Below are 23930 nucleotides of genomic sequence, written 5' to 3'. Positions count from 1 at the left end.
AACAACCCCTGCCTCCCCGTGGCTGCCAGGTGTGCTGCACCCTCAAGCCCGCAGGAAGAGGCCTGTTTGTACATCCAGCATGGTCAAAACCGAGCCCTTGATTCCCAGCCCAGTCCTGCCCGCCTCCATGCAGCCCCGGGAAGTCTTCCTTCTCCCACCTTTGTGTCCCCTTGGATACCAGGTCTGCCTGTCGCTTCTAAATCTAGAGCCCACCAGTGCCTTCCACCTACCCGGAAGCCCCCACTGACCCCCTCCCTGCTCTCCCTGTCCGCGCTCTCACCCACAACCTCCAACCTGTTCATGTCATCCCCGGGTTACCAGTCCAGCCCACAAGGGTCCTCACAGTCTGGTCTTTACTGGCCTCTCCAGATGTACACAACTGTGTTTTCTCAGCACATCTCAACCTCCAGGCCTTTGTTCCTGCTGTTCTCTCTACCAGGAACACCCTTCCTCTTTGTTCCCATCCCTCGAGCCTACTCTTCTGGCCTGTGCAACTTCTGCTTGTCCTTCAGGTCTCAGTTTAGATGTCCCTCCTCCCCTGTCCCAAGTCACAGCCGGTCTATGCCTCCTCACGCCTATAGCCCTTTACGTCCCGGTGACACACTGTGAATGGGGCCTGTTTAACCTGTCAGGCTCTCTTATCAGCTTGTGGGGGCAAGTTTCCTGGTGGAAAGAGGGGAGAAGAATAGGAGGCCTTCAAGGCCAGTATAAAGAACTTGAACTTGCCCCAGGGCCACAGGGAGCTTTTGAGCAGAGGAATGGCACGACTCAGAACCCCTCTGGTTTATGACTCTCTTTTCTGCCCCAAATAAACTTTCCCCAAACACAACTGGTCTCACCTGCAAGTGTTTTTCATGTAACCGTCAGCAGCCAGGAACTTAGTCAGACTGAGGAAGGGTATGTGTGGGACCAGAGTCGGCAGGATGGGATTCAGCGGGGGCAGGGGAAGTCATTGTGATATGTATTAAAATCCAGATTTCTCAAGGGAACGGTGCATTGATCCTCAAAAAAAGAAATGTGTGCCCCCCTACTCAAAAACCTCTGGCTGCTCTTTACCTGTTGTAGCCTGAGTGGGTAGACCTCGTCTACCTCGTGACAACAGCCTGACTGATGCACTAGTCCAGATGCCTCCCCCAACCTGTTCTCCTGTGTCCCGGTGGGTGCTCCGCGACCTGTGCCAAGCAGCCCAGAAGGTGATCTTCCCTAGCTGGAGCGGGAGGAAAGAGCCCAGGCAGGCCATAAAGGGGTGAGGTGCTGGCGCTGGGAAGCTTGCATCTCACGTCCAAGGGTCAGGGCTCTGGCCCTGCTGGACTCTGCTCTGCCTTGTACAAGGGCCAAGACTGGGCAGCACGGACAAAGGGACTTCCCTCAGCCCTAGTCAGAGGCCTGTGGGGCCTGAGATCTGTTCTCGGCTGGATCCCCTTATGCCTCAGGACTCCTCTGACTCCAGGTCTCTGCCGTCGGAGTCCGCCCACTCTTCTGGTCAGGGAAGACAACACCTGTGCAGAGCTAAGCGGAGCTGTGGTGCCTAAAGGGCCTGGGTTCAAGTCCAGCAGTCACCGTTCTCACACTTTCTCAGTCTTTCACTCACTCACCAAGCATCCTCTGATTCCAAGTCCTGACTGATCCTACTATGGGAGATGCAGAGTGGGGTCAGGCTGATTTCCACACTCAGAGAGCTTCTCAGAGGAGGACAGAAACACTGACACTGACAATGCTAGCTTAGAGTGGGCTATGCTGTAATGGACACAGATAGGGCCAGGACCAGAGAAGGCAGGGAAGACTTCCTAGAGGAGGAGGGTCCTCTGGGGAGCTTGAGGTATGAGCTGGACCTCGCCATGAAGCAAGTGGGAAGAAGGAGAAGTTTGGGCCAAGGCCCCCTAGATGGGAAGTAGGTGATATGTCAAAGGAGTCATGGAGGGGCTGATGCTTTAAGGGACATGACCACCCATCAGCCTGGTTTGGGTTAAAGTCTCTTAGCAGGGGTGAAGGAGGCTGCCTTGTTGGGACGTGGCCACCCCTCGGGTTGGCCCCCAGCCCAGAAGACCCAGGACCTGCCTCCGAGCTCCCCCTGGGCCTTCCTGCCCTTCTGCTTCTGCTGCCACTGCCCGATCTTGGTGGGAAGTGTCTCTGCCCAGAACTGCTGTCGGGCCTTCCTTAGCTTCTGGCTGACCCGTGGCACCAGGCTGATTTCCAGGTATTGCTCTGAACAGTTGAATGCGGGCCAAGGAGGCAGCCCCTTGCCATTGGGATCCCTGGCTGGGAGGAATGAATGAAGACAAAGGTCTCCTGTATTGCTCCCTGGGAGGCAGATCTGAGTAGTCTAGGCCGAAAGCCAGGCATGCCTCTTTGCTTACTCACCCTGTCCAGGAGAAGTGGGTCCACTGGGCCATCATGGTGAGGCTCAGCTCCTGCTCCTCCCCTGTGGCTTCTGGAAAGGTTATGAGAGGGACAGACCTGGATCAAGGTCACGTGGGTCCTGGAGGAGACTCAAGGGTCCCCTCTGATGACCTGAGACCTCTGTTCCTGCATGCCCCGCCCTACCCTGGTGGAGCCGGCAGCCTAAGGATCTTGTGTCTGTTCATCCTCACCCAGCATGGAGCTCTCATCCATGAGGAAAGGACTCCCGAAGATGAAGGTCTTCTCAGCCCCATGATCAGCCCGCACCCAGGCCGGCTTGATCTTCACAAAAGAACTGGGTCAATGCTGGAACTCATAGAAAAAGATGGAGACCCCAGAATCTGTGGAGAGATGGTTGGATGAGAAGTAGATACCCACAGCCTGATCAGGTCCTATCTTTGGTAAGCCAGGCGCATCATAACACCAATAAAAGTAATAATAATGATGATGACAAAATGATGAACAGCAAGCCTTTACTGAGCGCTTGCTAGGTGTTGAGCACCATTCCATGCACTTTATGTGTCACTGTTCATTTTATCCTCATAAAAACCTATGGATTCGCTCATTATGTATTATTATTGCCATTTTACAAACAAGGAGACTGAGGCACAGAAGGGTTAGGTATCTGCCGGAGGTCACAAAGACAGGAACCTGGAGCTGTTCTAGTACTGTGTTAGAGATTAGCCATGAGGTTTGGAGGAAGCAAGACTTTTCTCCCAGGAGAAGGGCTGAAAGCAGAAGAAATCACTCATGAGTCAATTGAATCCCTGAGAATTGGTGATAAGTCCTGCTGGGTGACCTTTGGCAAGTCACTGCACCTCTCTGTGCCTTGGTTTTCTCCTCTGCAGAGTGCCCTGCCAGAGTCGCCTCTCATTGCTGTGACACTGCATCCCTGAGATGAACTGGAGAGTGGGGGTAGCAGTGGAGCGTGGCACCATGTCACTTGTGACAACTCAGCTCCTGGGCCCAGGTGGGAAAGGTGGGACAGGTAGACAGGGATAGGCTTACCTTGGAGGTTTCTGGAAAAATTCAATGTTCATGACAACGTTGCTTATCAATTCCTGGAAGTCTTCTCATTTGGCTTGTCCATCTGAGCTGCTGTGTAGGTATTCATCTATAATGGTGGCATCACCTCAGTGGGTACATCCTGGGGCAAGAGGCCTGCTCAGGTCCCACAGCCACAGCAGACCCTCCCAAGAAGCTCCACACCCTCCTGCCTGGCCTGTCTCATGTCCCAGGGCTCATGTGCCAGGAGCTAGCCACTTGCTGCCCTTGGGGGTTCTAGATGGTGTCTGGGAGGGATAAGGTCAGATCTGGAGTAAAATGCTAGCTCTGCAATCACTGCTTGGCTGTGTGACCTCAGACAGGTTGCTGAGCCTCTCTGAAAGGTAGCTCCTCCCTGGAAGGTTGTTTGGCAGCCTATGTGAAGCACAGCATTCTGGCCTGGAGCACGTGCTCAGTTGAAGTTAACCAGGAAGTTAGTGAGAGAACAAATCATGGGCACTCCCCATGGCTCCAGAGAGCAGTGATGAGGTTGTGTGAATGAGGAGGGCTCTGGGGGGTCTCAAAGAAGGGAAATGAACATAGATTGAGCACCTCCTGGATACCAGCTCCTTGGTAGACTCTTCAAATGCAGCATCCAGTATCCTTCTTAAACAGCTCACATAGGTGGGATGTATCATCCCCATTTACAGGTGAAGAAATGGGCTCAGAGGGGTTAGGATAACTGTGGACAAGTAGCTAGGGTTGGGATTTGACTCCAGGTCCACCTGGTTTCACATCTGACAATGCAATCTTAATAGCTGAAGCTCTGGGATCAGACAACTGGCTCAAGCTCTGCCTCTGCCCTTTACCCATCATGAGACCTGGAGCCTCAGTTTCCTCATCTGTAAAATAAGGATAATGAAAGTCCCTACTTCACAGGGTTGTAATGAGGATCAAAGGAGATGAATGCCTGTCCCAGTGCTCAGCACAACACAGTTCCTGGCAGAGAGTATGTGCTCATTAAGGGGCAGTCTAGGGCTTCCCTGGTGGCGCAGTGGTTGAGGGTCTGCCTGCCGATGCAGGGGACACGGGTTCGTGCCCCAGTCCAGGAAGCTCCCACATGCCGCAGAGCGGCTGGGCCCGTGAGCCATGGCCTCTGAGCCTGCGCGTCCGGAGCCTGTGCTCTACAGCGGGAGAGGCCACAACAGTGAGATGCCCGCGTACCGCAAAAAAAAACAAACAAAAAAAACCAAAAACCAATTGTGTTTCTATACACTAGCAATGAACAATCTGAAGATGATATTAAGAAAACCATTCCATTTACAATAGCATCAAAAAGAATAGAATACTTAGGAATAAATTTAATAAGGGAAGTTCAAGACTGTACATTAAAAACTAGAAAACATAATTGAGAGAAATTAAAGAAGACGTAACTAAATGGAAAGATGTTCCATGTTCATGGGTTAGAAGACTTAATATTGTTAAAATGGTAATACTTCCCAAACTGATCTATACATTCAGTGTGATCCCTATGAGAATCTCAGCTGCTTTTTTTTTTTTCCAGAAATGAACAAGCCGATCATAATTCACTTGGAAATGCAAGGGACCCAGAATAGCCAAACAATTATTATGGATTGATATGTGTCTCCACGTAAAATATATGTGGAGTCATAACCCCCAGTACCTCAGAACGTGACCTTATTTAAAGATAAGGCCGTTAGTCAAATTAAGATGATTACAGAGGTGGGCCCTAGTCTAATATGCCTGGTGTCCTTGTAAAAGGGGGAAATTTGGACACAGAGACAGACGGGTCAGAGGGAAGACAATGTGAAGCCAGAGGGAGAATGCCATCTATAAGCCAAGGAATGTGTGAGGCTACCAGAAACTAGGAAAGAGGCATGGATTCTCTCACACAGCACTCAGAAGGAACCAACCCTGCTAACACCTTGATTTCAGACTTGTAGCCTCTAGGATTGTGAGACAATTAACTTCTCTTGTTTAAGTCACCCAGACTGTGGTCCTTTGTTATGGCAACTCTGGCAAAATAATACAGCAACCCTGAAAAAGAAGAACAAAGCTGGGGAATTCACACTTCCCAATTTCAAAACTTACTACAAAACTACAGTAATCAAGATAGTGTGGTAGTAGCATAAGGATAGACATAAAAATTAACAGAGTAGAACTGAAAGCCCAGAAACAAGTTCCTTCATTCATGACCAATTGATTTTCAGTAAGGGCACCAAGACAGTTCAATAAGTAAAGAATAGGTTTTTTTCAACAAAAGATGCAGGGACAGCTGGATAACCACATGCAAAAGAATCCCTAATTCATACCATATACAAAAATTAACTTCAGATGAATGTAATTCATTCATGTAACAGCTAAAACTATAAAATTCTTAGAAGAAATCATAGAGGTAAATCTTTATGACCTTGGATTAAGCAATCATTTTTTAGATATGACACAAAAAGGCCAAGCAACAAAAGAAAAAATAAATTAAACCTCATCAAAATAAAGAATTTTTGTGTTGCAAAGGTTACTGTCAGCAAAATGAAAAGACAACCCACAGAATGGGAAAAATAGTTGCAAATCATATATTGGATAAGAGACTTGTATCTAGAATATACGTAAATCTTTACCACTCAACAATAAAAAGGCAAATAATCCAAATGGTCAAAAGATTTCAGAAGACATTTCTCCAAAGGAGATATAAAAAGGGCCAATAAGCACATGAAAAGATGTTCACTATTTTAGTCACTAGGGAAGGGCAACTCAAAACCACAATGAGATACCACTTCACACCCACTGGGATGACTACAATCAAAACAAAAGATATTAACAAGCATCGGCAAGGATGTGGAGTGATTGAAATCCTCACACACTGCTGGTGGGAACGTAAAATGGTGCAGCTACTTTGGAAAACAGTTCAGCAGTTCCTGAAATGATGAAACAAAGAGTTGCAATATGACCCAGAGTTTCCATTCCTAAGTATATAACCAAGAGAAATTAAGTCATATGTTTGCACAAAAACTGGTACATAAATGTTCTTAGTAGGGGAATCCATAAGAGCCAAAAATGTGGAAACAACCCAACTGCCTATCAACTGATGGATGGATAAACAAAATGTGGTATATCCATACAGTAGACTATTCAGCCACAGAAAGGAATGAAGTACTGATATCTGTTACAACATACATGAACCTTGAAAACATTATATTAGATGAAAGGAGTCATACACAAAAAACCATATACTGGGATTTCCCTGGTGGTCCAGTGGGTAAGACTCTGAGCCCCCAATGCAGGGGGGCCCAGTTCCATCCCTGCTTGGGGAACTAGATTCTACATGCATGCCACAACTAAGAGTTTGCACGCCGCAACTAAAAGATCCCGCATGCCGCAACTAAGACCTGGCACAGCCAAAGTAAATAAACAATATTTAAAAACCAAACAACTCCCCCCATAAAAAACCCAAAACCCATATATTGTGTGATTCTATTCTATGAAATGTCCAGAATAGGCAAATCCATAGATTTGACAGAAAGTAGATGCGTGATTATCAGGGGCTCGGGGCGGGTTGGTGCGGGGAGGGATGGGAAGTGACTGCTAATGGGCACCGGCTTGTTTTTGGGTGATGCTAATGCAAATGTTCTGGAATAAGATAGTGGTGATGGTTGCACAACTTTGTGAATATACTAAAAACCACTGAACTGTACACTTTAAAGGGGTAAATGTTATGGTATGTAAATTACATTAAAAAAAAAAAAGTTGAGATTTGGGCTTCCCTGGTGGTGCAGTGGTTAAGAGTCTGCCTGCCAACGCAGGGGACACGGGTTTGATCCCTGGTCCGGGACGATCCCACATTGCGCAGAGCAACTAGGCCCGTGTGTCACAACTGCTGAGCCTGCGCTCTGGAGTCCGCGAGCCGCGGGTGCTGAAGCCCCCCGCGCCTGGAGCCCATGCTCCGCAACAAGAGAGGCCACTGCATTGAGAGGCCTGCGCACCGCAACTAAGAGTGGCCCCTGCTCGCCGCAGCTAGAGAAAGCCCGCACACAGCCACGAAGACCCAACGCAGCCAAAAATAAATAAATTTATATTTTTTAAAAAAGTTGACATTTAAAAATTGTGGTCTGCAAATGCTGGTAAAGTTGCAATGAAACTTGTAGACTCCAGGGACTTCCCTGGCGGTCCAGTGGTTAGGACTCCGCGCTTCCACTGCAAGGGGCATGGGTTTGATCCCCGGCTGGGGAACTAAGATCCTGCAAGCCGTGCAGTACTTCCAAAACAAAACAAGACACCTGTAGACTTTGCTGGTGGCAGTTTAAATCGGCAGAGCAGTTTCAGAAAGTGTTACGCCAATGGCGACATGTAAGAAATGGAGAGGTCTCCATAAGGTATATGAGTTACTTTCCATGGCTAAAGCTTTCATCATGGATATTTAGTAAACAGCTAGTTGGCTGAAAAATGTACAGTTTATGGAAATTCACATAACATACAATAAACCATTATAAAGTATACAATTCAGTGGCATTTAGTGTGTTTGCAATTTTGTGTAACTACCGCATCTCTCTAGTTACAAAACTCTTTCACTTCCCCAGCAATACACCCTGTACCCATTAAGCAGTCACTCTCCATTCCCACCCCTACCCCCCTCACCTCACACACCAATACCCCCATCCCCTGATGACCTGATAACCATTAATCTGCTCTCTGCCGCTATGGATTTACCTATCCTGGATGTATCACATAAAAGCAATCATACGATATGTGACCTTTTGTGTCTGGCTTCTTTCACTTAGCACCATGTTTTTGAGGTTCATCTAAGTTGCAGCACATATCAGTACTTCATTCCTTTTTCATGGCCGAATAATATTTCACTGTGGCTGCACCACAATTTTTTTATCCATTCATTCATCGAAGGGCATTTGGGTTGTTTCTACCTTTTGACTATTATGAATAATACTGCTATAAACATTTATTTATACATTTCTCTGTGGTCCTATGTTTTCATTTCTCTTGACTGTATAGCTAGGAATGGAATTGCTGGTCATAAGGTAATTCTGTGTTTAATGTTCTGAAAAACAAACAAGCTCTTTTCCACAGTGGTTGGATGATGCCGTTATAGAGCCTCAGCACCTTGGGCCTGAGCAGCTCTGCCAAGGGGCCCGAGGACTGAGGATACCCAGGGTGTATGTTGGGGGTGACTCTCAGGTAGGCCTGCTCTCTTGGAGGACCCTCAAATGACAGAGCAGAAGCAGGGCACTACCCTCCAGTGGCCCTGAGACCCGGGTAGGGATGATGGAGGAAAGGGGGCAGGAAGACTGCTATTAACAACTCGAATCCCATTCCAAATGCAGGGAAGATGTGACTTAAGAGCCAGACCTCCTGCACTCCAATCCTGGCTCTACCCAGTGGCAGCTGTGTGACCTAATACAAGTTACTTCACAGCTCTGGGCCTAGTTTTGTCATCCATGAAACAGTGATAATAACAGGAACCAACCTCATAGGGTTAAAGTGAGGTTACATTGTGAAAACACGAGGCGAGAAACCAGAGCCAATGGGAGCCTGTTCTTGTGTCAGGACAGGGTCTCTCAGGGTGTCTGTCTCTCTGCTGGCTTGGGGGACTCCCACTCCAAGGCGGGGCAGGACTTACCTCTGGGCCTCAGTGTCAGGAACACGGCTGGCCGGGAGTGGGAGGTGAGGGGATGGGTGGAGAGTATGAGGCGCTGGCAAATATTTGCTGATTCCAACAGTTGGATGTGCTGATTCAATGAGGGACAGGGTGAGGGTCATGCCTGAACTAGGTGCCAGATCCTCTCCTGGGGTTCCCGCTGGCACCTTGAGTTGGAGAGCCTGAGGATCAAACTTCTGCCAGAAATAACCAGTGCAGCTTCCTGAATCCTCTTTGGAAGCCTCCCTGGTGGGGCTGTTCCCTCTCCCATAACCTTGACACACAGGTACATTCAGGGCCTCATGAGAAAGAGGGAGACTGAGAAAGAGAGAGAGAGAGGCAGGTAACCAACCACGAGATGCCACTACATACCCATTAAATTAATCAAATGTAAAAGACTGATAAGACCAAGTGTTGGCAAGGGTCTGGAACAATTGGACCCCACCTATATGGCCGGTGGGCGTGCAGAAATGGAACAGTCAATTTGGAAGACAGTTTGGCACCTTCTTTAAAAGTTAAGCATACACTCTCCATATGACCCTGCGATTCCACTCTTAGCTATTTACTATTTACAAAACGAAAGCATACGTCCACACAAGGACTTATCTGAAAATGTTCATAGCAACTTTATTGAAAATAGCCAAAAAATAGAAATCACTCAGATGTCCATCAATGGATGAATGGATAAAACGTGGCATGTCATATATGGAATACTATTCAGCAAGAAAAGAGAACTACTAGTTGAATCTCAAAAACATTATGCTAAGAGACAGAAGCTGGTAAAAGAATGATTTCATTTCTATGACATTTTAGAAAAGGCAAACTATAGCAACAGAAAGCGATTTAGTGGTTGTGAGGGACCAGGGTCAGGGCAGTGCAAAGTGGGGTAAAGGAACTTTTTTTTTTTAAGATTTTTTTTTTTTTTTGATGTGGATCATTTTTAAAGTCTTTATTGAATTTGTTACAATATTGCCTCTATTTTATGTTTTGGCTTTTTGGCCACGAGGCATGTGGGATCCCAGCTCCCCAACCAGGGATCGAACCCACACCCCCCACATCAGAAGGCGAAGTCCTAACAACTGGACCACTAGGGAAGTCCCTAAAGGAACTTTTCTGAGCAATGGATGCATCCTAAAACTTGATGTGATGGTGGTTGTATGTCTTATACATTTATCCCAATTTATCAAACTGTACACCTAAAATGGGTGAATTTGATTGTATGTAAATTATTCCATAATAAAGCTGTTAAAAAAAATAAGATTAACTAAAACTAGTCCTAAAAACTAGTTCTGGGAATCCACTTTTGGGAAGTATACTGTGCATATGCAGTACTGAAAAACAGAGGCATGCATGCCATAGGTGCTCAATAAATGCTTTCAGGATGCGGGGGGGGGGGGGGGAAGCATTAGCACCAGGCAGTGTTCTTTGGAAGGAAAGCTCCTTCTGGCTCCAGAGTTGGTCATCTCAAGCTTAAGGTTATGCTAGTCTGCCATCTGGTGGCCATAGTTGGCAATGCAGGAATCTCCAGCCTTCAAGCCCAACTTCAGGAGGCTCTATGGTGGGGCAGAAAGAAGGGGGACCTTCCTCCTGGGAAACCTGGTGCCCAGAGGGTCAGAGATAGGGAGTCCCGGATCTATGAGAGGAGGGATACAGCTTCTTAATAATAGAGAGAAAGTGCTTTGGTGGCACAAACAGGCAGAGTGAACATAACTGGTACCTCTACATATTGAGATAAAATGTAAGATAGGGTTTTTTTGTGGGCGGGAGATGGTGCAGGGGGAATAAAAGTTTGGGGAAAACAATGAGATAAGTAGGAAAACTAATCACGTGGATACCCACAGTGAATTGGTGAGTTGGGCGATGCTCAGCAGAGGGGGTGGGGGAGGGGGGCAGGGTAGCAAGGGGAATTCTAAAAGGCAAGAGGAGACCTCCCTGGATGAAGAGGCCCTTGGGAGCCAGCCGACAAGAGTCTCTTCCCCTAGATATGCCTGGATCTTCTGACCCCTCAATCTTACTTCCAGGAAACATCCCACAGATAAACATCTCCATGGATGTGCTACAGTCATGTAAAGCTTGGGCCCTACAGTGTCTGCAGAACCACTGAGAATGAAGACAAACTTCCGGAGGCAGTGACTGAGGAACCTGCCTGCTTCTCCTGGCCAGTGGGCAGCTGGTCCAGGCTCCAGGGACCCATGGACAAGCCCACTCTGAGTTCCTACAAAAAATGGGGTCAGTTACCTCCGTGGGACACTGATAAGTGAATGAGTAGGTTGTTTAAATGTCAATGATAGACGACACTTAATCTAGGGGGACAATGAGTGGGGACAGGGACATTTACATTCTTAGTAGTTGGGAGCCTCAGTGGGGCTGAGATCTCAGAGCTCCCAGGCTCCTGGTATCCAGGCTTCCTATTGGCCATTTACAGATGGAAAGCATGGGGGCCTTGCTGAGAGCCAAGTGTGGGCGACATGCCCCAAAGCACCTTCCTTCAGAGGGAGAAGAGAAAGAGAGTGGGGCGGGACTGGAGGTGAGGAAGGGAGGATAGGGCCCAGGGCCCAGTGGGGTGTTGAGGAAGGTAAACTTCCATTGGGGTTCGCTCATTCAGCTTCCTGGGAGGGTTTATGGATTGTGTCTAACAAGAGAGGACCCATGGCAGGCTTGGGAACATCATGCAGTAGGTTCTTCAATGTTTGCTGGCTGGCTGGATGGGTAGACAAATGAATGAATGAATGAATGGCTATGTGAATGAAGGAAAAAACTACTGGCTCCTCACTGGGTGTGTGTGGGCACATCCAGCAGACCCCCACCTACACTCAAGCCCACCCCTCCACCCCCCTCCCCCCAGACGCAGGCAGTTACAGTTCTGTGTGCTTCTCCTTGGCCTCCATTAGCTCCCGTATCTTCTGGGGTAGGATCTTCGTCCAGAACTGCAGCCTGTGGGCCTTCAGGGCTCGGCCCACTGCAGGCTGCGTGTTCAGCTGCATGTACTGCTCCTCCTGGTTGAACACAGGCCAGTGGGGCAGACCCTCGCTGTTGGGGTTCCTGTAGACATGCCCTCCCGTGGGGCAGTGTGAAGGTCACTCTGGGCCCTACCCAGCCCAGACAGAGCACCGTGACTGGGGTCAGGCAAGGCAGCCAAACAAGCTTGGGGAATGGGGGTGGGGTTCCAGAAGGAGGAAAGAAACTACCTCCCACCAGAGCGTCAGCTCCGCAGGGGACAGGGCGGCCTCTGTCCCTTCCTGATAGAGGGAGGCTCTGCAGATAACAGCACTGTCACCCCCCATCCAGGTCACCCCAAGATGGAATGAGTGTCCAGCACCCATAAGGCCCCTTTCTGTCCAGGAGGGTCCTGGAGCTGGGGAGGGGGCTGCCATGCAATTAAGGACACATCCGCTAATGAAGTCACCACAGACAAGGGGAGCCCAGGATGGGCTCAAGCCCCGCCCTCCCCACCGTGGAGGTTAAAGTAGGAGTGTGACATCTCACCCATTTCGAGCAAAGTTGGCCCAATACTTCATCATCTTCCTGCTCAGCAGCTCCTCCTCCTCAGTGAGTTGGACTACAGAGCAAGAGGACAAGGGTCCAGGTCAGGGCAACTCCAGTCCGGCATGTGGGTCATTCCCCCTCACCCCATCCCAGGCTCCTCCCTGCCATCCCAAGGCCTGGCTCTCTGCCCGCTCCCCAGGCCCTCTCCTTGCCCAAACCCCATATATTCATCCCGGCCTCTGGCTGACCCAACACTGGGCTCATCCCTGACCCAGAAGGCTCCCTTCTTCTGACAGCAGAAGGCCATTTAAGAAATAAATATGGGGCTTCCCTGGTGGCGCAGTGGTTGAGAGTCTGCCTGCCGATGCAGGGGACACGGGTTCGTGCCCCGGTCCGGGAAGATCCCACATGCCGCGGAGCGCCTGGGCCCGTGAGCCATGGCTGCTGAGCTTGCGCGTCCAGAGCCTGTGCTCCGCAACGGGAGAGGCCACAACAGTGAGAGGCCCACGTACCGCAAAAAAAAAAAAAAAAAAAAAAAGAAAGAAATATGAAAAAGAAAGAAAGCAAGGAAGGAAGGAATGAAGGAAGGGAAGGAAAGAAAGAGAGAGAGAAAGGAAGGAAGAAAGAAAGAAAGGAGGGAAGGAGGAAAGAAAAGAAAGAAAAAAAGGAAGAAAGAAAGAGAGAGAGAGAGAGAGAGAGGGAGGGAGGGAGGGAGGAAGGAAGGAAGGAAGAAAGAAAGAGGCCTTTCAAACACCCCCTCTGCACCCATGCCAGAAACCCAAGGTCAGGGTGGGGAGAGGTGGAGGGAGCACGGGTTCCAGTCTGAAGAATGCTACACTCCAATTCAAGCTCAATCTTTCTAGCTGTCACGTCTTGGACACCTGATCCCCTCCTCCCGCTGAGCCTCAGTTTCCTCGTCTGTACAGTGAGGGCAATCACCCTCACTCAGGGTCTTAGCCAATGTCCCATCCCACATCCTGGGAATGAGGAGCCTCTGAGAGACCCCCACCTAGGAAGACTCACTGTGGCTGCTCCCGAAAAGACTTCTGAAGATGAAGTGAACCTCATCTCCATGGTCTGCCCTCACATAGCTCGGCCTGAAATCCCTGAAGAAGCTCGGCTGATGCTGGAACTCGTAGAAGTAGACAGGGGCAGAGGAACCTGGGGAGGTGCGGAAGACGGGCCGTGACCTGGCAGCCCCTCACCTGGAGCTTTCTTGCATCACCCATGGTGATGACATAGCTAAGTCCAAAGCTGGTTGGAATCTGGACAATGGGGTGGAGGAGCCCCAGGCTGGAGCAAGGGCAGTGGGAAGGGCCTGGGTTCAAATTGTGGCCTTGGAACTTCCTAGGCTATGGTTTTAGGCAAGTCACTGAAGGTCACTGAACATGTTTCCTCCTCCGTAAAATGGGGTAAATGTCTGTCTCTTAGACTAGCCATGAGGATTTACCACGATGAAGGATATCAAGTGCCGGGCACCAATAAATAGACATGGTCTAGGTTTTGGACACCAGTAGACCTCATCTGGCACCTGCAGCTCTGAGTGGCCCCCTAGCCAGTCTGGACTTAGTGCAGATGTACTCACACTGCAACTTTGCTACTTGGAGTGCAGGGATCACGAAGATGCAGTCCCCCAGGATCTCATGGAACTGGATTCGGAGGGTCTGGGGGTCCTCACTGTCCCCTATGTACTCCTCCATCAACAGGTCACCAAACTCAGGCGGCATCATCTGCGCCAGGGGATCAGGAAGAGGCAGGTTAGGCAGGCTGGCGGGGCCGGGACGCAGCAGAGGCAGGACCGGGAGACGGATCCTGGGATGGGATAGGGAATCGGGGAAAGGGGCCAAGCTCTGGGCGAGGGGTGCTGCATGCACTGGATATCTGGGGGCTGGGTTTCCCGTGCCTTGGGAGAGGAAAGGAGCCCCCTCCCCATGTGGGCAGGTCCCCAGGAACCTCACCATCATTTTTGATATTTTCTGCAAGTCATCCTTTATGGTCTCTCTGTCCATTTCCTTCTGGGCGTCAGAATTGTTCATGAACTGGGTGGTGGGGGAGTCGAGTTGGAGATAGGATGGGCCTGGAGCTACGAAGCCCCGAGGCCTTCCCCCTGGATGGGCTCCCCCGCACCTGGAGGCTTGGGAGTGGGCCTCACCGAGGGGAGGATCCAACTGTACTCATCGCTGTTTACACCAATGATGCTGGGGACAGGGTGCAAGTCGGCAGAGGCCAGCAGCTCCTGGGGGTGCTTGGGCAGGAAGATCCCGTCCACCAGGCCAGGGATGATGCTGAAGGGCTAAGGGACACTCAAGGTCAGGTTGCAGACAATTTCTGATGCCGCAGACATCTTCCACCCCTTCTTGGCTCGTCCCAGAAGGCTCACACCCACCCCAGCAGGTCCTATACCTGCCTCAGCATGGCCTGGCCTCGATTTCCCATCCAGGGTTGTGAGGACACCAAGGTGAGGAGCTACAGTAACTTGCCCAGGGAGGATGAAGGGCACCCAGGCTTGCCTGCCCCACACCTACTGGACCCTTCCCTCCACAGCCATGTCCATCAGTCAAACCTTGTTGATGGCCAGAATCTCCTCTTCACTCTTGTGCCGCAGGCAGTCCACCAGGGCCTCTGAGTCAACCTGGCCACAGGCAGACAGGTTGGCCACCACCTGTAAAGAGACCAGGCAGCGGCTGGCTCATGCTTCCAGGTAGGGGAAAGAGGTTTGCCCAGTGCCCCAGTTGGAGGCAGGTGTACCCCAAATCTCACAGAGTATTGTGAATGGATTCCTACAGTTTTGAAATTGTTCCAACTTCCCTGATGCTCAGAGGACTCTGCCAGGGGGTCCATCCCACCTGCCTAGATGGTCCTGCCTATGATGGGGGCCCCCAGCAGCAGTCTTGTGGGCCACAGAATGTACTCAGCCTCTGTACTGACAGAGGTCTGTGAATTCTGACCCTTGAACAATCCCCACATAGGTGGCTGTTTCCAAGGTCCTCTGATGGCAGGGGAGTCCTTGTTATCCCCATTTAACAGACAGAGTAATGGAGGCTGAGAGGTAAGAAATGGGGCAGCAGGTCTGGGCTTCCCATGGTTGGGGGCACTCACTGTGGAGACCACGTCAGATGAGTTGGCGGTGAAGCCGGGCACCAGGGCCACGCCACTCTCCATGATGGCACAGTGGAAGAGTCCTTTGGACATGGGGGACACAACATGCAAAGACACGCTCATGCCACCCGCAGACGCGCCAAAAATGGTGACATGGTCAGGGTCGCCTCCAAAGTAGATGATATTCTGCTGGACCCAGCGTAGTGCGGCCACTTGATCCAGGTAGCCCCAGTTGCCAGTTGCGTGTTTGTCTCCAGTGCTGAGAGGTGGCAGGGATGAGGGTCATGGGAGTATCCTGGCTCCATCAGCCTGCGTTGCCGAGCCCAGCCCCAGTCTCACCTGAAGAAGCCCAGCAAACCCAGGCGGTACTGGATAACGACCACCACCACGTCCTCGAAGGCCGCCAGAGCAGAGCCGTCATACGTGGAAGCCATGCCCATGACAAAGCCACCACCGTGGATCCACACCATCACCTGGCGAATCCAAGGCACAGACACCATATGGCTCCCACCAAGCCCAAACCCCATCAGCGCTGCTACCTAAACTAACCACCACTTTGGCTCTGTCCTCCTAGCCACACGGACAGAACTCCAGCAAGACAAAGTGGTGTCTTCACGACCTAGGCTGAAGGCAACCCAAGTTCTATCAGGAAAACCGGGCCTCCCACACTTTGGGGCCCGTGCCACATACCGAAGCCCGGCTCCATTTCTCCCAGAACCCTCTCTGACATGGAAAGAAAAGGGATGTCTCTCTGATCACCCCACATGCATGCACATTAATTACAAGTGTGCTCTATTCTCATTGGCCCAACAGATAATCCATGGCTGGGGTCTCCGGCCACCGCAAAGTGCATCCCTCAGCACCTGAGTGGGTCCTGGGTATGAGTTGGTTGGGTATAGGTCCTGGGTCCCTACCAGGGCCACAGTTTCTGACGTCTGGGAGCAGCCAGGGTTCTGTGACCCTGTGCCCAGGCATCAGCCACCCATGCTGGGTAAGAAATACTCTCTTGGATCTGATAGTAAGAAGCTTCTTAACAGGGTCCACACTGCAGTGGGGCCCAGGCTGATCTTCTTCTTTTCAATCTTCTGCAGAAGAAATGTCCTCCCACCCCTTAGCCAGCTGTGGCCTGGCACTCACAGGCAGCTTAGAGCCCTCATGGGAATGCGCAGGTGTGTAGATGTTGAGGTACAGGCAGTCTTCAGACATGGAGGTAGAAGGCAGGGTCACATTCAGTAGTTTCAGAGTCATTCTTTTCACGCTAGCGAAGTCCTGCAGACACCTGGTGACCGTGGCAGGCAGTCAGTCCTGGGGCCATGCTGTGGCCATAACCAGATCCTGGGCCCAGATATGCTCCCAACTACCCTTAGTCCCACTTCCTCTGATACCTCACTCACGTGTGATCCCTCCCTAAAGCCCCTTTGCACCAAGCTACAGGCCACAGACTCTGGGGAAGCTGGGATGGAGCCTAGTCTTCCAGGAGGCCTCAAGTTTATGAGGGCCTTGGATATCAATCCTCCTGAGGTTGAGAAATCTTGACTCTGGAGGGTCTCTATGAGAACGATTGGTTGCATGTGTTGACATTCACCACCATATCACTGTACTCAGGCAGACCTGGAACAGGGGAGTAGCCTGTATACATGTGCTGCCAAAAGGAATGGATTAATTTCTCATGAGAAGGGCAGTGGGACATCCCTCATCCCAAGTCAGACTCTCAGGGAACCTCATCACTCCCACAGTTTCCAGTTTCAAGAACATATACACGCCCCTTGGTCAACGGCATCTGGCCCTGTCGGTTGGCACAGTGACTGTGCAGAGTGGGGTCTTCTGCTCCTCAGGGATCTACAGTGTCTGCTGCTAGAGTCAGGAGCTCCTATGAGGTTCAAACCTCTCCCAGAGATACCTCCTCTGGTGGCAGAGATCACCTGCCACAACCAGAACCTAGGGAGTTGTGTGCCTCTGCTTGTCCCTTCAGCTTGTGGAGCTAATGCTCTTTGAGTGCTAAGCCCTCAGTCTGGGAAAGTTACTTCACCCTTCCAAGCCCCTGCATGCTTATCAGAAAAATGCATGTGAAAATCCACCAAACTCAGAGGGAAAACTGGCTGTTTTGAAATGACATGAAATGACAACTGCAGCCTGGCCCAGAGCTCAGAGTACCCTCTATCCCAGGGCTTAGAGTTCCCTGGACCCCCTGCTTACTTGGCTGGGTGGGAGGTCCCATCCTTTATACCACTCCAAGATTCCGGGGGCTCCGGGGGCGCAAACCGCAACAGCCCTAGAGGTGGCTTGGCGAAGGGAATTCCCAAGAAGGTGTGGATCCCCACATCAGTGTTCTTCACATGGACGAGGCTCCCCCTCACCTGGCCCGTGTGCGTGGTCCGCACGGGGCTGGCGGAGTCCTGGCCTGTGGGCAGAGAGATGGACATCAGGGTTGGGTCTCCCCATTTAGCCGCCCTCCCAGACTGTTGATGTCGCCACCTCCTTCCTGTCCTCAGCTCAGCTCAAGGGACACTGAGCTTTACAGATTTCCTGCCTGTAACTCTGAGCCCCCCACCCGCAACTGCCTTCACTGCCCCAGCCTTTTCCACCATGCTCACTGAGGCTCCTTGGGGCTCGGCACCATGGTTTAGCCCCATAGTTTAGCCTCAAACAAATAGTCACAAATGAGCTTGATGGAGTGAGAGTGTCCTTTCTGCTCACTGTGTGCCAGGTCCTAGGAGGCAGTAGGAGAACTGTGGGAATCGGACAGACAAGATTCCTGTCCTTAAGGATCTCACACTCTAGGTGGCAAGAATGACATAAAGAAAGTATCCTCCAAACAAAGAGTGATAGTATGAGGAGAACTACAAAGAGAAGGGCAGCTGTGTCTAGAACATAAAAAGCACAGCCTGCTCTGCTATGGGGATCAGGGAGGCAGGAAGAGATTGAAAGTCCCCTAACAGAGAAAAAGCTGATATTATTATTTTTGTTTTTTTAATTAATTAATTTATTTTTTGCTGTGTTGGGTCTTTGTTGCTGTGCGCGGGCTTTCTCTAGTTGCGGCGAGCGGGGGCTACTCTTCATTGCGGTGCACGGGCTTCTCATTGCGGTGGCTTCTCTTGTTGCAGAGCACGGGCTCTGGGTGCACGGGCTTCAGTAGTTGTGGCTCACGGGCTCTAGAGTGCAGGCTCAGTAGTTGTGGCACACGGGCTTACTTGCTCTATGGCATGTGGGATCTTCCCGGACCAGGGGTCGAACCCGTGTCCCCTGCATTGGCAGGCAGATTCTTAAGCACTGCGCCACCAGGGAAGCCCAGAGCTGATATTCTTAATAGATAAAGAATTTCTATAAATGAATAAGAAATATGCCAGCTACGCATATTTGGTGAAAGAATATGTTCAGACAGAATAAGGAATACCAGTAAACGGCTCTTACACAAATGAGGAGATGTTCATCTCACTCATGCTAAGAGAAATGCACATTGAAATCTGACTGTGATGTCAACAACTTATTTTGTCACAGAAAGCAAGACAATCAGACATTGTATGTTTTCTGTTGGAAGTCCACTGCACCACATATGAAGTAGTCTTGTCCCCAAACAAAACAAAGCAAAACCTAATATCTGAATCTGATCAAGCCTCTGGAATATAAATACAAGTTTACAGGCATACAGGGGACAGAGAAACAGTTAAAAGACACCCTAGGGATGTAATCAGCAAGACCCAAACTCTGTTATATGTGGAATCTAAAAAAAATGATACAGATGAACTTATTTACAAAACAGTGACTCACAGACATAGAAAACAAACTTATGGTTACCAAAGGGACAAAGGGGGGAGGGATAAATTAGGATTTTGGGATTAACACAAGCACAGTACTATATATAAAATAACCAACAAGGACCTATTGTATAGCACAGGGAGTTATACTCAATATCTTGTAATAATCTATAAGGGAAAACATTCTGAATATATAATATATATAACTGAACCACTTTACTGTACGCCTGAAACTAACACAACATTATAAATCAATTATACTTCAGGAAAAACAAAAACAAAAACAAAAAAACCCTCAAACTCTGGGATACTCTCCAGAACAAACTGGTTTCTTCAACACAGCAACAAAATTACAAGAAAAATAAAAGAGAAGCAGAGGAGGAATCTGAAGATTGAAAGAGACTCATGAAATACTTCAAAAAGATAATAATAAATATTGGAAAGGATGTGGAAAAACTGGAACCTTTGTATATTGCCGGTGGGAAGGGAGAATGGTGCAGGTGCTTTGGAAAACACCCTGGCAGTTTTTCAAAAGGTTAAACATAGGACTTCCCTGGTGGCGCAGTGGTTAAGAATCTGCCTCCCAACGCAGGGGACACGGGTTCGAGCCCTGGTCCGGGAAGATCCCACATGCCGCAGCTAAGCCCGTGCACCACAACTACTGAGCCCGTATGCCACAACTACTGAAGCCCGTGCACGTAGAGCCTGTGCTCCACAACAAGAGAAGCCACTGCACCGCAACGAAGAGTAGCCCCTGTTCGCCACAACTAGAGAAAGCTCGCGCGCAGCAACGAAGACCCAACATAGCCAAAAATTAATTAATTAATTAATTAATTAAAAAAAGGTTAAATATAGAGTTACCACAGACCCAGCAATCCCACTCCTAGGTATAAACCCAAGAGAATTGAAAACATATGTCCACAAAAAAACTTGTGTATGAGTGTTCATAGCAGGATTATTTATAATAGCCAAAAAGTGGAAACAATCCAAATGTCCATCAACTGATAAATGGATTGATAAGATGTACCATATCTATACAATGGAATATTATTCAGCAATAAAAAGAAGTACCGAACATGCTACAATACGGATGAACATTGAAAATACGCTAAGTGAAAAAAGCCAGTCACAAAGGGCCACATATTGGATTATTTCATTTATACTTCCAGAATTGGTGTATTCATAGAGACAGAAATGTTGGGGAAAGGGGAATTGATGTGGTAAACTCTGTGAATATACTAAAAACCACTTTAAATGGGTAAAAGTTATGCCATGTGAATTATATCTCAAATCTGTTATTAAAAAAAGCACATCTACTAATGTTTAAAGTAAGAACCTTGTTTAAATCATGGTTTTAAAAAAGTCATAAATATCATGAGATAATATGAAATAAGAATATTTGACTAGATGTTTGATTACATTAAGAAATTATGAGAAACATATATTTCTTCTTTTAGTAGGACATGATAAAAAAAATTACAGGTGAGGGGCTTCCCTGGTGGCGCAGTGGTTGAGAGTCCGCCTGCCGATGCAGGGGACATGGGTTTATGCCCCGGTCCGGGAAGATCCCACATGCCGCAGAGTGGCTGGGCCCATAAGCCATGGCCGCTGAGCCTGCGGTCCGGAGCCTGTGCTCCGCAATGGGAGAGGCCACAACAGTGAGAGGCCCGCGTACTGCAAAAAAAAAAAAAAAATTACAGGTGATATGATGTCTGAGATTTGCTTCAAATAATGGTGCAAAGGAGAGGTGATAATCCAGACAAAACTAAGTTGCCCAGATCTTGATAACTGTTAAAGGTAGATCATGGTACACTGAGTTTGTTATATTATTCTTGCTACCTCAGATGAGGAGCCCTGCAGTGCTGTATGACCTCGGGCAGTCCTGACCCTCTCTGTGCCTCAGGGCGCAGGGAGGTATCCAGTCAGTCTCCCAATTCCCCTGGTGTTATCTCCACTGGCTCCCACCTCCCTGGCACCTCTCCTCCTGCAGGCTCAGGCTCTGCTTCTGCAGAATTTGGCAGATTTGAGCCTGGTTTCATAATAAAAAGTAAAAAAAAAGAAAGAAAACAAAAAAAAAATCCTTATGGAACTATATTACCCTACACCCATTAGATTAACGTGGATGAATGCACCTGACGACACCTGGTGTGGGTGAGGCCGGAGTTAGCAGCTATTCACATGCTCCACAGAGGGCAACTGAACAATGCCTTTCCAAGTCAGAAGACTCATCCTTCTCCCGAGGAACACGCTGTCTACATAAGTCCTTTGTGGGATGTAACGTCTGCCCATGTAATTCACTGCCTCCACCGACCTTTAATGCTTGATGTTTGTTATAGCAAAAGACAAAACCTGCTAAAATGTTCCTGAGCAGAGGCTAGTTACACCAAGGATGCTTCCTCCTTGAAGAGAAGCCCTTTCATTAAACACTATGAATAAGTTCTACCATGTGGGCATGTGGAGAGGTCACTGCGTGTGTCAGGAAGTGGAAAAGCCAGGGACCAAAATGGGAGGCAATGTGTGACCATTTGGGTGAAAACCAAGGATGCATGCACACATCCATTCTTGGGTAAACTCCTGGTTAGTGTGTGGAAGGCCCTGGGGACCTAGATGGTCCCTGCCTGTAAGCCAGGACTGGGTGGGAAAGGAGAGGGTCAGACCCATCATCTGTGCTTGCCAGTTCTTCTTTTCTGAAAGTGGGTCCCATCCAACATAGCAACATTTTTAGAAAGAGGCATCAGCGAGGCCTCGCAGATCGTGGCGCTGCAAGGTTCCAGTGACCTCTTAGAGCCTGGTGAGCAAGGGGTAAGGGCAGAAGCACGATGGGTTGGGCCTCGGGGTAGTCCTGAGTGTGGACACTACCCAGGCAGATTCGACTGGGAAGGGAGAGGATAATCAGGTTCCACAGGCAGAGCCCGTTTGGATTAGAGGATCACGCCCTTCAAGAGGAGCGCAGGGGACTTCCCTAGTGGCCAAGTGGTTAAGACTCCACACTCCCAAGGCGGGGGTGGTGGGGGTGGTGTGGGTTCGATCCCTGGTCAGGGAACTAGATCCCACATGCTGCAACTAAAAGATCCCATGTGCTGCAACTAAAGATCCCGCATGCTGCAAGGAAGATCCTGCACGCGGCAATGAAGATCCAGCATGCTGCAACTAAGACCCGGCGCAGCCAAATAAATAATTTTTTTTTTTTAAAAGAGGGGACACAGGAGCTGGAGCTGTGCCCAGGTGCCGTGCCCACATAGTCTAAGCTATAAAGGCTACCAGTAAGGGCTGGCACAAAGAGAGATCACCTTTGCCCTGGAGGTCAAGACCTGCCCTCATTCGGGGTGGGTGCATGGGGTGAAGAGAAGCACGTTTAAGTCTGTCTGATAGTAGGATGTGGTGGCTGGGGGATGGGGGCTTCTGTAGGCTTAGCCAGTAACCTTGCCCAGGGCTCCTGTGGAGAGGGGCTCAGTGGGTGTCAGGACACCCCTCTGGCCAAGGGCAGAGCCAAATGGTGGCGGGAAGGTATAATTATTGTTGTTATTACCCCCGTCAGCACCAGCTCCACCACAAACACTCGCAGAGAAATGTCCCAAATAACTCCCCAGCCCCGGCGATGCTCAGAGCCACTAGGGCCTGCTTGCGCCTTGGGGTAGTGCGACTTGGGGCAGCCCAAACTCTCTCTGCGCCTCAGGGGGCGCAGAGATGGCGTCGTATCCCTCACACGGTTCTGGTGCTGGAACTCTCCACCGGCTCCCACCTCCCGGACGCCTTTCCTTCCGCAGCCTCAGGTCCTGCCTCTGCAGAATTTGGCAAATCCTACCCCGGTACCTGCCGCCCCGCGTCGGAGCCTCACCCTGGCCCGGAACAAGGAGAAGCAGGACCCCGAAGGCCACGGCTCTCAGCCGCTTGCGAAATCGGTCCAGCTGCATCGTGGGCTCACAGGTCTTTTTTGCACTACCGACGGACATGCTGCTTTTCACCAGGAGGCTGCGCAGGGACGCATCCAGCCGTCGACGATTGAGTGTCTCGCCCAGGCCTGGACTTTGTACTGGGAAGGGAGTAGGCGGGGAAAGACGGGTTTGGCAGGAAAGCAGGACAGAACGGGTAAAGGCCAGGGGCAGGTAGGGGCTAGCACAGCCGCTTCCCCTCTGTCCTCTTGGGCCTCCTCCGCAGGGACCTTGAGGCTTCTGCAGCCCCTCCGCAATACCAAGAACCCTCTCCACAAACCTGCGTTCACTGTCCTTATAGTCACAGGCCCGACAAGTGTGTTCCGAGGGGGAGAGAGAGGGAGCAATAATCTGTGATTGGGGAAACCAGGAGAGCTTCCTTGACGAGGTGCACGATCAGGATTCCCACAGACAGATAAATAAAAACGACCTTCGTTCAGAGTGAAAGGAACCGCCCGAGTAAAGGCAGGGAAGTCTGACGGCCCTTCATTCCAAAAACTCCTCCTTGCTTTCGGGGATCGATTTCCTGGGTCCGCCTTCATTCCCCAATTGTCCCTGGTCTGAGGGTCTCTGTGGGCCCTCCTCCCTACTCGGCAAAGGCCGGCC

At 49.9% G+C, this 23930-nt stretch overlaps 2 protein-coding genes across 3 annotated transcripts; both read right to left on the bottom strand.

Annotated features, from left to right (window-relative positions):
- Positions 1-1429: 1429 nt before the first annotated feature.
- LOC309837356 (carboxylesterase 3-like) lies at positions 1430-4257 on the bottom strand (the record flags this gene model as incomplete). Its single annotated transcript, XM_082677819.1, is given in 6 exon segments — positions 1430-1479; positions 2059-2255; positions 2362-2440; positions 2592-2700; positions 2704-2741; positions 4254-4257. Coding segments are annotated over 6 exon segments (477 nt in total).
- Positions 4258-4758: 501 nt separating this feature from the next.
- CES2 (carboxylesterase 2) lies at positions 4759-23679 on the bottom strand. 2 transcript variants are annotated; one of them, XM_082677987.1, is made up of 14 exons: positions 23231-23679; positions 17834-18038; positions 16775-16916; positions 15977-16110; positions 15638-15896; positions 15102-15200; positions 14691-14831; positions 14497-14577; positions 14124-14268; positions 13562-13699; positions 12539-12611; positions 11912-12094; positions 9035-9370; positions 4759-5442 (listed from the first exon to the last, which is right to left on the bottom strand). In XM_082677987.1, exons 1-14 carry the CDS (start codon positions 23343-23345, stop codon positions 5388-5390), a joined length of 2106 nt encoding a protein of 701 aa, XP_082534113.1. In that variant the 5' UTR covers positions 23346-23679; the 3' UTR covers positions 4759-5387. The 2 variants fall into 2 exon arrangements, with proteins under 2 accessions (XP_082534113.1, XP_082534114.1); XM_082677988.1 differs by lacking the exons at positions 4759-5442; positions 9035-9370 and having other exon boundaries at positions 9583-12094.
- Between the last annotated feature and the right edge of the window lie 251 nt (positions 23680-23930).

The sequence above is a fragment of the Grampus griseus genome (genome assembly GCF_964374135.1).
Source record: "Grampus griseus genome assembly, chromosome: 19".
Taxonomy (NCBI): domain Eukaryota; kingdom Metazoa; phylum Chordata; class Mammalia; order Artiodactyla; family Delphinidae; genus Grampus; species Grampus griseus.
The sequence above is the reverse complement of the archived record's forward strand: the minus strand, read 5'-3'. Positions and strand labels throughout refer to the sequence as shown.

Excerpts from the sequence above, each read along its gene's own strand:
- CES2 (XM_082677987.1), bottom strand. The coding sequence starts at position 23,345 with ATGTCCGTCGGTAGTGCAAAAAAGACCTGTGAGCCCACGATGCAGCTG. Across the intron at positions 13,700-14,123 it reads CCAAGTAGCAAAGTTGCAGT|GTTCCTCTGCCCCTGTCTAC; the intron begins GTGAGTACATCT and ends GCACCTCCCCAG. Across the intron at positions 12,095-12,538 it reads GCCAACTTTGCTCGAAATGG|GAACCCCAACAGCGAGGGTC; the intron begins GTGAGATGTCAC and ends GCATGTCTACAG.